Source organism: Ursus maritimus, unplaced genomic scaffold, assembly GCF_017311325.1.
Source record: "Ursus maritimus isolate PB19 unplaced genomic scaffold, ASM1731132v1 scaffold_1, whole genome shotgun sequence".
Taxonomy (NCBI): domain Eukaryota; kingdom Metazoa; phylum Chordata; class Mammalia; order Carnivora; family Ursidae; genus Ursus; species Ursus maritimus.
The window spans coordinates 6483504-6498288 of NW_024423343.1; the positions used below are offsets into that span (position 1 = coordinate 6483504).

General features: G+C 43.8%; 1 protein-coding gene across 1 annotated transcript in view; it reads right to left on the reverse strand.

Annotated features, from left to right (window-relative positions):
• Window positions 1–1572: 1572 nt before the first annotated feature.
• The window catches only part of TRPM8 (transient receptor potential cation channel subfamily M member 8), a 75165-nt gene continuing 61952 nt past the window's right edge, over window positions 1573–14785 (reverse strand). Inside the window, exons 22-25 of the mRNA XM_008690303.2 lie at window positions 11167–11266; window positions 10108–10141; window positions 5626–5718; window positions 1573–2513 (exon numbers count right to left, since the gene is read on the reverse strand). Of these exons, the coding sequence (XP_008688525.1) occupies window positions 5668–5718; window positions 10108–10141; window positions 11167–11266 (185 nt within the window). The 3' untranslated portion in view covers window positions 1573–2513; window positions 5626–5667. The remainder of the gene's footprint in view (window positions 2514–5625; window positions 5719–10107; window positions 10142–11166; window positions 11267–14785) is intronic.

The following is a 14785-nucleotide window of genomic DNA, read 5'->3' on the forward strand; positions in this document are numbered from 1 at the left end:
GCTACACTTCAAATAACGAGCTTGCATGTGCCAAACTCACGTGGCCTAGCCATGCAAAAACATCTACAAGATAAGCTGAGTTGAAAACACTTAGCTTTCTTGAAAACCCTTTTTTCTCCAGGACCAGTGAATTCTGGGTATGGTCCAAGGTCTCTGTCATTATTGTCAAAAAGAGAACTTCTTGCCTCTGATACTACGGCGCGTGTAGGCCTCTTTCTCACACTGAACAAAAACACGGGCAGCAGAAATAGGAGTATATGGACAAATGCATTGAGGGGACCAGCCAACAGGTATGCTAAATTTTGTCTTAGAAGAGGTTTTCAGTTGATTTACTGATTTCATTCACATTCACTACTTGAAGGAGGGTACGGGGTTGAGACCGCTGTTTCTCCCGGGCCGACCTCACACACGTTGCCACACACTTTCCTTTTCCCGGCACCACCGAGAGGACCTAAGCCTCCTCTTGGTGGCTTCGGAAAAGGCAGATATTCTGGTTGAAACAAAAGTAACATTCTCCCAAGAACAGAGAAATTTTGGAAATTCCGCTCATTGGCAATTTTTGTCATACAAATTTTATTCCGCCTCTTTCAGCATCCGAAACCATGAGCTCAACAGCCCCATTGAAGAGGATTCCCCTTTAAGCCATTAATAAGGTTTAAGTAAAAGAAAAAAAAACAACCACCACCATTCATTCCCATGTATTCGTTCCCTGCCAACATTATGAATGTTGTGAGTAATCATTTTAACCAAAGCCCAGACAAAATGATAAAACACTTTCTTTGGTTCATGCTTTTGTAGTTTTTTTAATTAGATGATCTTTTAATAGCTTCCTTCCAAGATTTCCTTCTTCAGCCACTGAGTTGATAGTCTATTCGAGGCTGGAAAAACTAATTATGGTCACTTCGAGTGCCTTCTGTTGTTGTAGCACGTCTTTTGGGCAAAGCCACCTCCACTTCCAGAGGAAGCTGGCACTAGAGGTGCTCAGCAAGCTGACCCCCCCAATTCTACACCCATATCTTCGCCATCTGCAATATTTAAATAAGTGTGTTGATTTCTGCCTAAACCAGGATTAAATATAATACCTTATGTTAAGAGTTCTAAGTGCACAGATCTCATATCTTAGACTAAAGTTAATAATTCCTATTTGCTATACATCTATGAAAAAGCCTTGTAAATGATTTGATAATCATTATACACACCCAGGAGTCTAGCTGTGGGAAAATTTCCCAAACACAGAAAAAGATTCATGCGCCAAGATGCTCATCTCACCAACCAATCAGAAACAGCCCTCAATGACCAGCATTTTGGAAATCATTAGAGGTTGAATCCTTAATATAATGTTTAAGGAGACCACGAATATAACAAAAACATCCTTGATAAAATACTAAGTGAAAAAGCTTATACAAAATCGTATGTGTGTGGGGCACCTGGGTGGCACAGCGGTTAAGCATCTGCCTTCGGCTCAGGGCGTGATCCCGGCGTTGTGGGATCGAGCCCCACATCGGGCTCCTCCGCTAGGAGCCTGCTTCTTCCTCTCCCACTCCCCCTGCTTGTGTTCCCTCTCTCGCTGGCTGTCTCTATCTCTGTCAAATAAATAAATAAAATCTTTAAAAAAAAAAAAATCGTATGTGTGGTATGATGACATCATGTGAAACTTTATAAGAGAAATAAAATATGCATAGATAAGAAATAGATTTGGAAACACACCCTAAAATGTTAGCAGTGATTATCTTTAACCACTAGCGGGACTATTTATATTCCTTCTACTTTTCCATGTGGTCTGAATTTTCTATAATATCCGTGGTTTATTTTTACTGGGGAAAGGAGGAATAAGAGAAGAAAGGAGCACCCACTGAAAACAAAATCAGGGGTGCCTCTCAAGGCCCCATTTCCGGGTGATTCTTCACATCCTTAAGAACGGAGAGCTCCTGGTGAAGTGTGAGAGGGTAGGATGTGGCTTTGTCGCCTCCTTCGATAAATAAAAAGCATCATGAGAAGCGAGAATCATCTTTCCTGAGAAGAGCAGGGTCCTCTTGCTCCACCGTGTTTTAGAATCTGCCCCGACTGGGGAGACTTTTAACAACATGCCGACTAATTAGTCACACGCCCCAGAAAGGGAAGTAGCAGAGAGTGGGTTGAGCTGAACAACAACGCTATGGGGGGAAGGCACGACCGGGCTCTTCTTCCCAGGAGAGATGTAATGTGCACGGGTCGGAAGGAGGGCAAGTGAAGGAGGAAGGGGAGTGCTGGAACACACTCTAAAGTGATCCACAGCGAGTCCGAGTGATCAAGACTCAGGAAGTCACAGGGCAGCCGTCCGGGGAAGCTCCCCCTTCACGTCCATCTTCTCGTGTAAAACCCATCACATGTCTGTTTCTCAGATTTGAGCACACCGGGTGATGAAAGCCATCTGCCGGACACACCAGGGCCTGAACACTTCTTACCGAGCAGTCAGTAACCAAACTGTTCTTCAGCCTTCCTTGACGCCTTCCCGCTTAGATTTCTGATGTCACCTGTGAAACAGAGAAAAAGCACTGTTTTAAGAATGGACTCCCCACGTCCATGCTCAGGAGGTGATTTGCTTCTAAATGTATTGGTAATATACTGGTCGTGAGTCCAAATATACTTCCAAAACTTGATTTTCTTTCAGTATTAAACTGGCTATGAGACTTTTTTCTCGTAAAGATGTGAGTTCTGACCAGTTTGCCAGGAGAACACAATGACTACAGGTGAGGGACAGAGGCTCGGCTCAGGCCAGGTGAAGACCCAGAAAGTTTCCAAGTGCTTGATTTGCTGAGTGGTTTCCCATTAATAAAAGGGTGAGTTGAAAATGAAGCTAAGAACTGCAATGATTTATTGAAATGAATCAAAAACTAGGGATGTACTGTATGGTGACTAACATAACAAAAAATATTATTAAAAAATAAAAATTAATAAAAAAAAGAAACGAAGTTTTATTATGACATCCGAAAGAACTCCAAATTCTTTCACTGAACTAGAGTTTCAGTGTAGCAAATGCAGGAATCAATGGGTTATTATGTAGGGATCAAGCCATTTCCAGTGACTGTCTTTCCCCAACAGCCCTCGGGATCTCGAGTCCACTCTAGGTATAAAGGTCTGAGAAAACAAATGGCTTTGTTCCATCCTCAGTTCCTAATTCCTTTCAACCTTAGTGTGGGAGAAAGGAAAATATATGTACAGCCTCCTGTTTCATCCCAAGTCACTGAATCAAAGGCTGATTTAGGGATGGAGAGCCCAGATGGGCAAATCGGTGAAGACCTGCCCCTACCAACACCAGTTCACTCCCACCTACAGCTGGCGTTCTCTTTCCTTGCCCCTACCCCAAAAGGATTTCCTTCACCCCACTAAAGACAGCAGTAGCAAAATGTAGATAGTTGCCTATAAAATTTCATTTTCTGTGAACTTCTAAAGGATATACCAGACAGACAACATGAAAAAAAAAAAGAAGAAGAAAAGGAAAAGAAAATGGGTCTTATATTGAGAAGAAAAAATATATTAAAAAACAGGGCATGCCAAATTCATTGTTTCTTTTCTTTTTTTTTTTCATTTTAAACAATCTGTATTATTTCTTTTTTTTTTTCCACCCACAAACATTTACTGAGCGCCTTTTATACACCATGGGTGGAATGGATTCTGCCCTCAAAACTCACAAACTAAAGGCAAAATTTACATATAGATTAGATAAGCCAATATCAAAAATATCAAAAGATATTTTTCAAAAGGTTATAATTTCCAAAATGAAGTAATACCATATTTTCTCATTTCTAAGATATACATTTTTTTCTTTCCTTTCCTTTTCTTTTTTTACTTTTTTTATAATAATTTTTTATTATGTTATGTTAGTCACCACACAGTACATGCTTAGGTTTTGATGTAGTGCTCCATGCTTCATTATTTGCGTATAACACCCAGTGTTCCGGGCACATATTGCGTGGAGCACTGGGTGTTATACGCAAATTCATTGTTTCTAAAGATATCAGTGGTTACAAATTTATGGGGTATCTGTTTTCTCATCCTCTTTTTCTCATGGGTGGCCTGCACAGAAATGGAGGAATGTCCTCCCAATTCACTTTCATTTCCCAATTCATTAACTCTCCATATATGAATAGAAAATTAAGTTTTAGCAAAAGGCAAGTCAATAAAAAGCCAGCGCATTTGTTCCTTTAACTCACAGTCGACACATCTGAATAAGAGCAAGAGTTGTGGACACTGCAGCTGTGAGAGGTGGGTGTGCGTCTCATTTGGGATCTTTTCTGATCTTTTCTATCTTTCATGGTTTTTCAAAAATCATGTTTAATTTTTTATCTCTTTTTTTTATATATTTCAGCTCATAAATTAAACAAAATGACAAATGTTTCAAAACTCAAACTGTAATTTATTTTAAGGTCTGATATTCTTTTCACTAAACGCCATTATGAAAGCGTTGAAATACACGTGTCCTGAATATGTAAGGCTTGTTGTCTTGCGTCCATCAGGAGTTCGTGCCTGCCTTTCAGATTATATAAAACATGAATCACTCTTGCTCTAACAAAGTCCCCCATAAATGAGCTGTAATTGTCAGAGCCCAAGGAAAAGTATATGGAGCGACCAGAAACACTGAAAGGAACCTAATGCAACATAATCCCCCCCATGACCCCCATCAACCCAAGAAGAGAAATTAGTGCCGAGCCCATGCTCGGTGTCTGAGCCTCAGCATAGGTCCTGACACAGGACTTCTCTGAGAAGGGAGTGGGCATTCAGCAAAGACTAAGGGAAGGGAGGGAAGTGGAAGGAAGGAAGGAAGGAAGGAAGGGAGGGAGGAAGGGAGGGAGGAAGGAAGGAAGGAAGGAAGGAAGGAAGGGGAAGGTAGGAGAGAGGGAGAGAGTCTTAACTGTACTTCCATTCCTTGCAATTCACTTTCTTTAAAAATTCTAGTCAAATGGAACCCCCATTTCTGTTTTTCCCTAAATCTACATGGTTACGTTTAAACATTTAGGTTCAGAATTTGGACAGGTAATGAAAAAAAAATTATAATTAAGGCAAATGGTAAGATCATGGAGCCAAGTCTTGGGTTCAGCTACTAGTTAATAGAATTACATTTCTACCGTACAAATGAGCTATTGCTGAAAAGCCTTGAATGTCTGACTAAAACATTTTTGGTACAAAAAAGATGATCAACGTACATTTACGTACTCATAGCAGTAAACATGCATAGTGTCTATTGCATCATGAGAATAAGGTACATGTTTTAGGCACTGATCTATAAAAATATCCATAAAAGAGAGTTAAGGAAGAAAAAAATGTCAAGTCTTTGAGCAGTGTGACCTTGATTCAATTAATGCCAAAATAGCTACACAGTTTGTGAGTGCTTTTAAAAAATTCAAAAGGATACTTGTACCCTATTGCTGGCAGTGCTAACCTCCCCTGGGGAGCAAAATTGGTGGGATCATGAGAGGCTTCTACTTGTTCCTTCCTATATCGTTTGAATTTTTTAAATAATGCATTATTTTTAAATCTGATAATACAGGAAAATAAAATAACCAAGAAAAAAATACCATGATTTTAGATTAGTCTTGAAATATGTAAATTTTCAGAGCGAAAGCACAGCCCATTAACGTGACTTACCTTGCTATAATTAGATTTTTCTCCATTACGGTCCATGAAGTTCTATTTGATTTTACTAGCAATCTCCTTCAGAAGACCCTTGAGATCATTAATCTCGGAAAGGGGGAAAAAAAATAAAACTGGTCTTAAGATAAATTTTCCAACTTTCAATGATTTCAATTATTACTCTAAGGCTTTTCCATGAAAGAGATGTAGATACTAAACAGAAAGTATGGCACATCCTGGAACAGGGCATAACGCGTGGCAGGTGATACGGACCCTGTTCACTGCCTACCTTCCGAAATCATGTCACTAGCAAATACTCATCAGCACCAAGGACTGCGAGCTTTTCTCGAAGGCAAATCAATAATGGTTCTTACATAGAAATGACGGGTTTTAACCACACAGAGAAATAATATGTAGAAATAATCATGGCATATGTAATTAACGCTAATAAAATTATAAGATACCAACAAAGTTTCACTTCAGCAGAAGTATATAATACTAATAAAAATATGATACAGGGGCGCCTGGGTGGCTCAGTTGGTTAAGTGTCTGTCTTCGGCTCAGGTCATGATCCCAGGTTTATTTATTTAGATAAACAAAATCTTTAAAAAAAAATGATACAAGACTAATAAAACAACTGCTTGCAAATAAAATGTCTACTGCCACAAAAACAGTATAAATAATAAAACAATTTAAGTAAAAGCCATAATAAAATTATTTTCGATACGTGTATCTTTCACAAGCTTGTGACACGAGATGAATGAAGTTCGTTCTAAATTACACACCTTATCGGTATATTTGATAAAAGCTCATGGACATAGTGTGATCTCAGTACAGTTGGTCTCTAACTTGCCATATCTCTCACTCAAGGAAAAAAAATCTGTGTTTATCCTGGGCTTATTTCTAGTAATAATCTCTTCATTTAAATTTTTCTTTTATTTTCTAAGAAGAGAAAGAATCCATAACGGCTAATAGCTGCCTAAAATAAAGTCTGGTAAGATTCCTACTTACAGACCTAAGGTCAATGGTGAATGACTTCGTTGTTTGGTATAACGCGTTGGAGAAATTTCTTATTTGCTAGGGAGGCCTGGGGAGAGCCCTGATTTGTTGATGGTAGAATGACTTCAGTCAGCTGTTAAAAGCAGATGTGAGACTCTGCGAGCCTGCTCAAGAAACAGGTGATGATCCCTAAAGTTCTCTGTGGGTGGAAAGGAGAGACTGTTTTGTTGCTCAGGGGGGAGGGGTACAGGATCCGGGAGGGAATAAAGAGGAGGGGGGCAGGGGAGCAGGATGAGAAGCAGGGAGAGAGGCAGTGAGACCCTGCACAGTCTGAGACTCCCCTGGGACCCGCCCAGATTCTCCCCAAACCCACAAAACACATGGCGTCGGTGGGCTTCCGGTAGGAGCGAGCAAAGGGGCTGAGTGCCACAGCCAGGGGCATGCAAAGGGGACGGAACCTGGACGCTCTTCTCTGAGGGCCCTGAGGACTCCGGGCCTACACATGCGTGTGGACGGCCTTCCACTGTGCTTCCAGTGACAAGCGACTTCCTCAGTCCCAACCTCCCACAACCCCCACAGCTCAGGCCACCGACAGTGTCACCGCCAGACCCTCCGTGGTCAGGAGGTCTCGGCCCACAAACAGCCTAGCCCCTGGGAATCAGGTGAGCTTGTCCAGTGCCCTGGTTCACCCGATGACCTCTGACCCACGACCCAGAGAGGCTCCAGCCCTGCCCCTCTCTCCCTCCAAAGCCACCCCAAGTGAGACCATGAGTAAAAACAACACAACACAACAACGAAAAACAGCCTGCTTCCTGCACACACACACACCTGGACAAGTCCGGAGTGCCTCTACTCTCACCCCAGACTGTCTAAGCTACTCTTATGTGGCTACCCTGATGGCTCTGAGGGTCTTTGAAAGAGTCCACAAGATGAGCCCCTCTTGGGCTAAAACTCTGCAGAGGCTTCACCACATGGGAATAAAACCCAACTTGACAGAAGCCAAGTTCCCACACGGGGCAGCCCAGCCGCCCCCACTTCCTCCCACTCGGAGCTCCCCTGGTTCACACTGCCCCTCGTTCGCTGCCTGGAACTCTCCCGGCTCCTCTGGACTCAGGGCCTGCACAGCTGCTGACCCTGCTCCCTGCTGACGCAGACACAGGCGATCTGTGGGATGCGTGCCAGATACCGCATTGAAAATCATTGTTGCCAACAAATCCTGCACAATTCGGCTCCTATACCCACACCGCTTCACAAAGGATCCATTCATAACATGGGGGGGGCCACATCTGCTTCGATGGCACTTAGCCCCATGCCTGGCACATCGCAGGTGCTCCGTAAATAGTATGTACTAGGTGGCCTAGGCACAGAAGCAGCAGACAATATATCTGAATGTAAATACATGAGGTGGAAAAGTGAATGTATCATGTAGGGATAGATATTATTTATTACATATTATGTATGTCTAATATTAATACTCAATCTTAGAATATTGTCTCCTATTGCTCCTTTCATATATTCTCTTAATATTCGCTAAACTTTCTATAATCTTTAAACATACCTAGCACTTCCCTTTCCCCTCTCCACTGATTATAATCGTGGTATACATCCTAGCGTGATCAATTCTGTACAGCGCTCAACTCCAGTCAAATAGGAATCGTCCCAGCCCCTCAGTGAATGATCGACAACACATCAGAATGAGAGCAGCTGTCACGAGATACACTATTGTGTGACAGCGAGTCCCCAAAGATGGCTGCCACCGGTTCCTTCGCGCTCGTCCGCAACCACCACTCCCGCCTCAAGAGGTGGGTGACTGAATCCGGGCTGGCCTGTGGCTGCCCTGATCCATGGAGTGAGTCTGGTGCAAGTGGCGTCACGCCAGGTCCAGGCCTAGCCCTCAGAAGCAATGGCAGCGTCTGCTTCCTCACTCTTGGAAGAAGGGGGACTGCCTCGAGACCGCCATGCGGTGACAGGCCCAAGCCACAAGGACCCCACGTCACGGGTGAGAGAGAAGCCGTATGGAGGAGCACCGACGTGCCAGACCCTGGCCTGGCCACCAGCTGAATCCAGCCCAAGCAACCCAGCTGAGTCCGCTCCCCGGATGAGCTCTTCCCAAACTCCTGACCCACAAAAAAAAGCACGAGCAAAATAAAATGGTTGGTTGAAGCCGCGGAGGTGTCAGGTTGTTTGCTACGCAGCAAAGCGTTTGCACAAAATACACCGTCATCCTGAGTGGTTGACTCCAACGTATAGAGCTGGTCGTTCCAGACAAAGGGAAGGAGAAGAAGACTCAGAAGGAAGAGGAGAGCTACTCTGGGGACCATGAAGGCATGCCGTCCTGCCAGGACCAGACTTCAGGAGGTGAGGCCCAGGAAAACACGGCCTTGGTTTTTAAGAATGCTGGTGGTAAATCACACATAAATAACCAAGAAATTTTGAGCTGGATAAATTCTCATGTAAGAGCTCCGTGAGGGGCACCTTTGGGTCATGTATTCACTCAGCAAACGTTCATTGAGACCTTACTGGTCCGGGCAAGGCACTGGGTGCCCGAGATTCTGCCTTTCCTGATGGGGTGCCGTCCAGCCACCAAACGGCACAGCACTGGGGGGGGGGGAGTGTAAATATCATCCCCCAGGAGGCTCTTCTCAAAATACCGTGATAACAGACCAGGTATCATCTCCTCCACAGAGCCTAGCAGGGATCCAGTATTCATGAGTCCATTGTAATTTCTGCTAAACCTAATCATAATTTCCAGCCGGCTCAGGGCGGACGTGGGCACGCTCTCCCTACACCTAACGTTCACGTGTGATTCGTGCGTCTGCAGCGCCCTTCAAATGAAACAGCTAGCAAATCAGAGCGGCAGCTAAGACAAGCACGGAGGCCCGGAGGCTCCCAGATCGCTCTTCTGAGCCTTGCTGGTGTTTCTGTAACTACAAGCATCTTACACCTGCTTTCACAGCTGAGAGAAAGAGAAGGGGCCCTGGGTCAGACAGAGACAGGAAAGAGTTCAGAGATCATGGGACTGGGACTCCAGCATTATTGCCCAGAGGGGCCGGGAGCAGTGGAGAAGCAGCTCTGTTCCAGCACCCAGACCTTCCTCCGTGAATGAAGAAAGATGAATATGGAACAGGGTCACTTTTTTTTTTTTTAACAATTAACTTCTTTTGTTTTCAGACCACAACCACTGGCCTCTAGCTGAAAGCTCAAAGATAACAGACTTTTTTTTTTTTTTTTTTTTGAGAGAGAGAGAGAGAGAGAGAAAGTGCACATGAGCAGAGGGGTGAGGCGGGGAGGCAGAGGGGCAGTGGGAGAGGGGAGAGAGAATCTCAAGCTGACTCCACCCTAAGTGCAGAGCCCCACCCAGGGCTCGATCTCACAACCCTGACGTTGTGACCTGAGCTGAAACCAAGAGTTGGACGCTTAACCAACTGAGCCACCCAGGTGCCCCAGATAACACAGACTTCTAAAAAAATGTTTCCCAGACTGTTATCAGGACTATACCTTTGTATCCAGCTGTCTAAACCGATGCCTCATTCTTCGAAGAAGTTATAAAAAGAGAGAGAATAAGAGAAAGAGGTGGGGGGGGAGAAAAGGCTATTAGACTCCATTTTACAGTCTTTTAAAGAACAAAACACAGATCAGCTTCATTTTCAACTAAAACCATGTCGGCTGCAATTTTCTCCACGACACCCAAATGAAGTGGAATCCCACCCTCAGCCCGGCTAGCAGCACAGCAAGTACATGATGGCTCTGCTGAGAGGGCCGTAAGGTCCATCACTCCTTTCCAAAACCAAGCTCTCGGGAGTCTAGGAATGGAGAAGAACTTAGGGAGTCTACCTTGTTACTCAAAGAGAAAGAGCACACCATCCATCCCATGTGTCCCCGTAGCTGTGTTGAACTTCGCACAGGGATCGTGTGTGCTTACGCTGACTATTTCTTTGTTAGAGTAAATTCTAAGGAGCTCTCAGTAAGAGTGACATCAGTCCGTGAACCACATTAACGTGCATAATAAGAAGGGCACGCGCCTAGAGGCCATGCACGACACATTACCTGGGGACCATCTCTGGATTTAGCTGGGACTTATCTAGTTCTATGGGATGTTTATAACAACTCCATGTGATTCATAAATGATGGTTAGGACTTCTCAAGGACAGTCTGTAACAGAGCTGCCAAATGGTTTTCGCTTTTATTTCTTCGTCACAGAGACATGTGTGTGGCACCTGCAAGATCATGCCAATTGCCCATGATCTGTGGGCATCCCTGGATTCCATCTCTGCGGTCATGGCAGAGGGACCCACGCTCTTGTTACCTGGTTCCCAGGCCCTGTCCTGCAGTCCCCAAATACCTCTTTCTTCCCCAGGGCCTTGGAGGACAATCAGGATGGTAGGTGGGTGGTTCTGCCCTTCTGGTCATCTTCATTGCCTACGTAATATCTTTTTGGTGCTATTTCTTTCTGCTGTAAATTCTCTTTACAGAGTTTACACGAATAAGCTACGTATGTTCTGCCAACTTATGTATACAAGGGGAGCCTTGCAAAGCAGGAGTGAACTACTGACATACTCCTCTGAGGTGTCACTGGCTTTCGTGTTGATCTTGACAAGGTAATTTTCTTTCATGACACCCTCCCACGCCAGAGTCTCGTTGTCTTCATTTCTGAAACCTTGAATAATGAGACAAAAAAAAAAAAAAACCACATTCAAATTGTTTCATTTGCCCCTTACCTCTTAAATCAACACCTGCTAGTCATTTTGTCATACCCGGGAGCCAGAAGAATTAGGTTCGCCCCGCACAGGCTGATCTGAGTAATGTTACCTCCTAGTGACAGCAGCAGAGCAATGGAATGTTAATGAATTTCTTGGTAACAATGAGGAATTGGAGCTGCCTGAATGAAATAGGAATGCAATCTTTATTCTAAACAGAGATCAATCTAAAGCCTGCCTGTGTGTTTTGTGACTTTGCAAAATCATTTCACTAATGAATTTTGTCCTCACATTTTATGTGTGCTCCTCTTTCATTTGGATGACATAAAAATGCTAAATCAGCCACTCCGTTGGAAAATTACTGATGGATTGCTACTCTAAGTCTAAAACTGGGCTAGGAACTTTGGAGGAGAGGAAAATAAGCCTTGGACATCATTCCTCCCCTTGTGAAATATGCAGTCTGGGTGTGGACCTCCAGGAAAATTCTTACGTCTCGTCTTTTCCTTTCATCTAAGACAGGGCTTGCTATAAAATTGGCCCAGGGGGCATGTTCCAGCAAGATTTCTCAGTTCAGTTTGTTACAGTACTTGGGCCTTTCAGAAGGCAAGCAAACAAAGTAACAGCTCAACATGGCATGTGTGTTTCAGATGCTGGTGGAGTGGGCAGCAATCCGCCATATGAACTCATGGGCAAAGAAAAGCACGTATGTTCATGCAGGTGTCCACTTGGGGAAAAAAATCTATCGAGGTTTGTTTTTAAATTGCCTTTAAATTATAAGATCTTCCTGGATTTAAAAAGAATTAATTGGGAATCAAAGAGCCAATAAGGCAAGTGACAGGATTGAAGCAAATCTTAGATAGCAAATACAGATTTATAGAAAATAATCCCTGGTTGAATTTCTTTTAACTGTATTTTTCCTAGCTAAGTGATTTCCAATGTCTTTTCCTCGGACTAAAATGTCTGCAGAAGCCCAAGAGAAGTACTTAAAAATCAAATCATGGAAAGGGTCAACACGCTCCCGAACACAGACAGCCAAAGAGCAATAATGACTCATGACCAAGAAAAAAGGGCCAACTTCTTTAGCAGTCAAAACAATGCTGTTGAGATGATGACATGGCATTTTCACCAACCAAAGTGGAAAATTAGCAGTCTACAGTAGTAACTATAGCCTGTGTGGGCAAAGATGTGGATAAACAGGCTTCCCATATACTGGGGGGAAAATCTGTAAATCTGTCACAGCCTTTGGGCACGGTATGGATGAGAAGTTGGAGGAGGAAGGTGGCCGACAATACCTAAAGACTTAAACCTATACATACCTTTATCTAGAAATTTCTCTCCTATAAATAACTCCAAGGAAAAAGTCATTGATGTGCTGAAAAATGAAGGCATCTGACTGTTTATCGTAGCACTGTGTGACACCCAAAGAATCGAAATGATCTCCCTGTTTAGCAGGAAGGGATTGGTTACGTTAAATATGGCGCAGCTATAGGCTGGGATACTCTACAGTTCAAAACCGTCATATAGATTTATATTTTGAAATATGGAAAATATTCATGATGTATCATTAGCCAAATGAACACATTAGATTATGAATGTGTCTTTACAGAACGACCTAATTATTACACACCCACACAAAAATAATAGACTGGATACCATTGTGTTAGCAGTATTTATCTCTGAGTGGTGGGTCACGTGTGTTCTTGCTCTTTCTTATTTGTGTTTTTCTATAGTTTTCAAATGTCCTATAATGAATATGGATTACTCTTTAATCATGGAAAGCCACCTGTTATATAAAAGTGGGTTACTGGGTAGCATACCTTTTCATGGTTTCTTTAGGACGTCACCAGAAAGTGTCCAAAATGGAAGTTTGGATTCTACCTTTTCTGAAAAGTTGTTTGAAACATCTTGTATTCTTCCCCAAAGAAGGACAATTTCAGGCTTAAATCCCATGACATCCTCCTTACTTGCAGGCAAATGCAAAGTGGAATTTGGGAAATGAATTATCACAAGAGGTTCTGCCAACCACAGCATGCTGTGGTTTCTGGAATTAGCGATCTTCAGGAAGAAGAAATGAATGGGTGGTGAGCAGGCACCTTCAGAATCTCTAATGAGTAAATGGGGCCCTCAGCTCCCCATCTCCGTCATCACTGCTCGCTGGGTACAGAAGGACCTGCCCTGCTTTGCTCTCCCATTCCCTCTGTTTCTTGATTCCTTCCTGAGACTAAGAACTGTTTGAAGAGAGAGAGCGTCAACAGCTTACATTATCTTTTTCTCCAAATGACTGTAAGATCGTCATTCTCCCAGGGGCCCATCAGGGAAACAGGTGCAGATTCCCAGAGTTCATTTCTGACCTGTCTGCCTCCGGAAACCGAAGCCCCTGTCCACATGAAGGCCAAACTGGGGAATCTGTTCCCATTTTTATGTTCCTATTGGGCTTAACCATTAAATAAGTTTGGGAGGGGGATGTAATACATTATGTCCTGCCTTCTCCACCCCATATTCAAAAAACAGATTTGTCCTTAATTATACACTGAGTTTTCTGGTTCCTCTGATCCTGGACTGAGCACAGAGTACCTTTGGTTAGTGGACCTTCATCCCCCTATAGCCCTTCCACTCAGCCATGCCCAGTGGGAATCCAACCAGTGGTGGGGATTCACGACCCACAGAGCTATCCATTTCACTTCCTGATACCACAAATTGTGCTTATACAAGTCAAAATCTTCCTCCCTGCAACTTTTAGCCATCGCTTATTTTTTCTCTAGAACCATTCAAGTAATAATATGGCCCGAGCAGCCCAGCGGTCACGTGACTTTGTTCGCACCTCTACCCCCAGAAGTGAGTTTGTATTTGCAAAGGAAGGCAGGCCTTGAGCAAGACGACTGTTCTTACGCTGCTTCTTCTCTATGTGTTATAGGGTATATCCCTTTCCATGCGTTACTTTCCTTGATTTAAAGTTTGTGACCTAAAAGTTCACTCTTTTTTTTTCTGATTTTTAAAAGAAATGTAAAGATGTCTGTGGTCCCTGCAGTGCATGAGCTCTGGTGCTGGGCGTGACGGAGAAGCCACCCCAGCCCACCCCAGAGCCAGATCCCCCGGCTTAAATCCGAGGTTAGAAGGCAAAGTGCATGGGTTGGCGGTACTCTTTCTTTTTCTCTGTGTCCAAACATCCAAACGAATAAAAACAGGCCCCTCCCTTCTTTCCTGCTTCCTGCGGTTGAAACACGTTTGTGCGCCTCTCCCTTCTTTCCTGCTTCATGCAGTTGAAACACGCTAGGACGATCCGTCTGGCTCAGGGGCTCCGGGATCGGGTGTTAAGAAAACTGAGCCTGGTGCAGGGAAGACAGCTGTACCTGGGGACGGGGTACCCGAGTGTAACGGAGATCCCACAGTGACAGATTCTGGCTCCTACTGGGGGTAAGGAGAGGGAGCTGGGTGGGGTCCCTCCTGCACCTTGGTCCTTGTCGGAGCTAAGGAGGTTG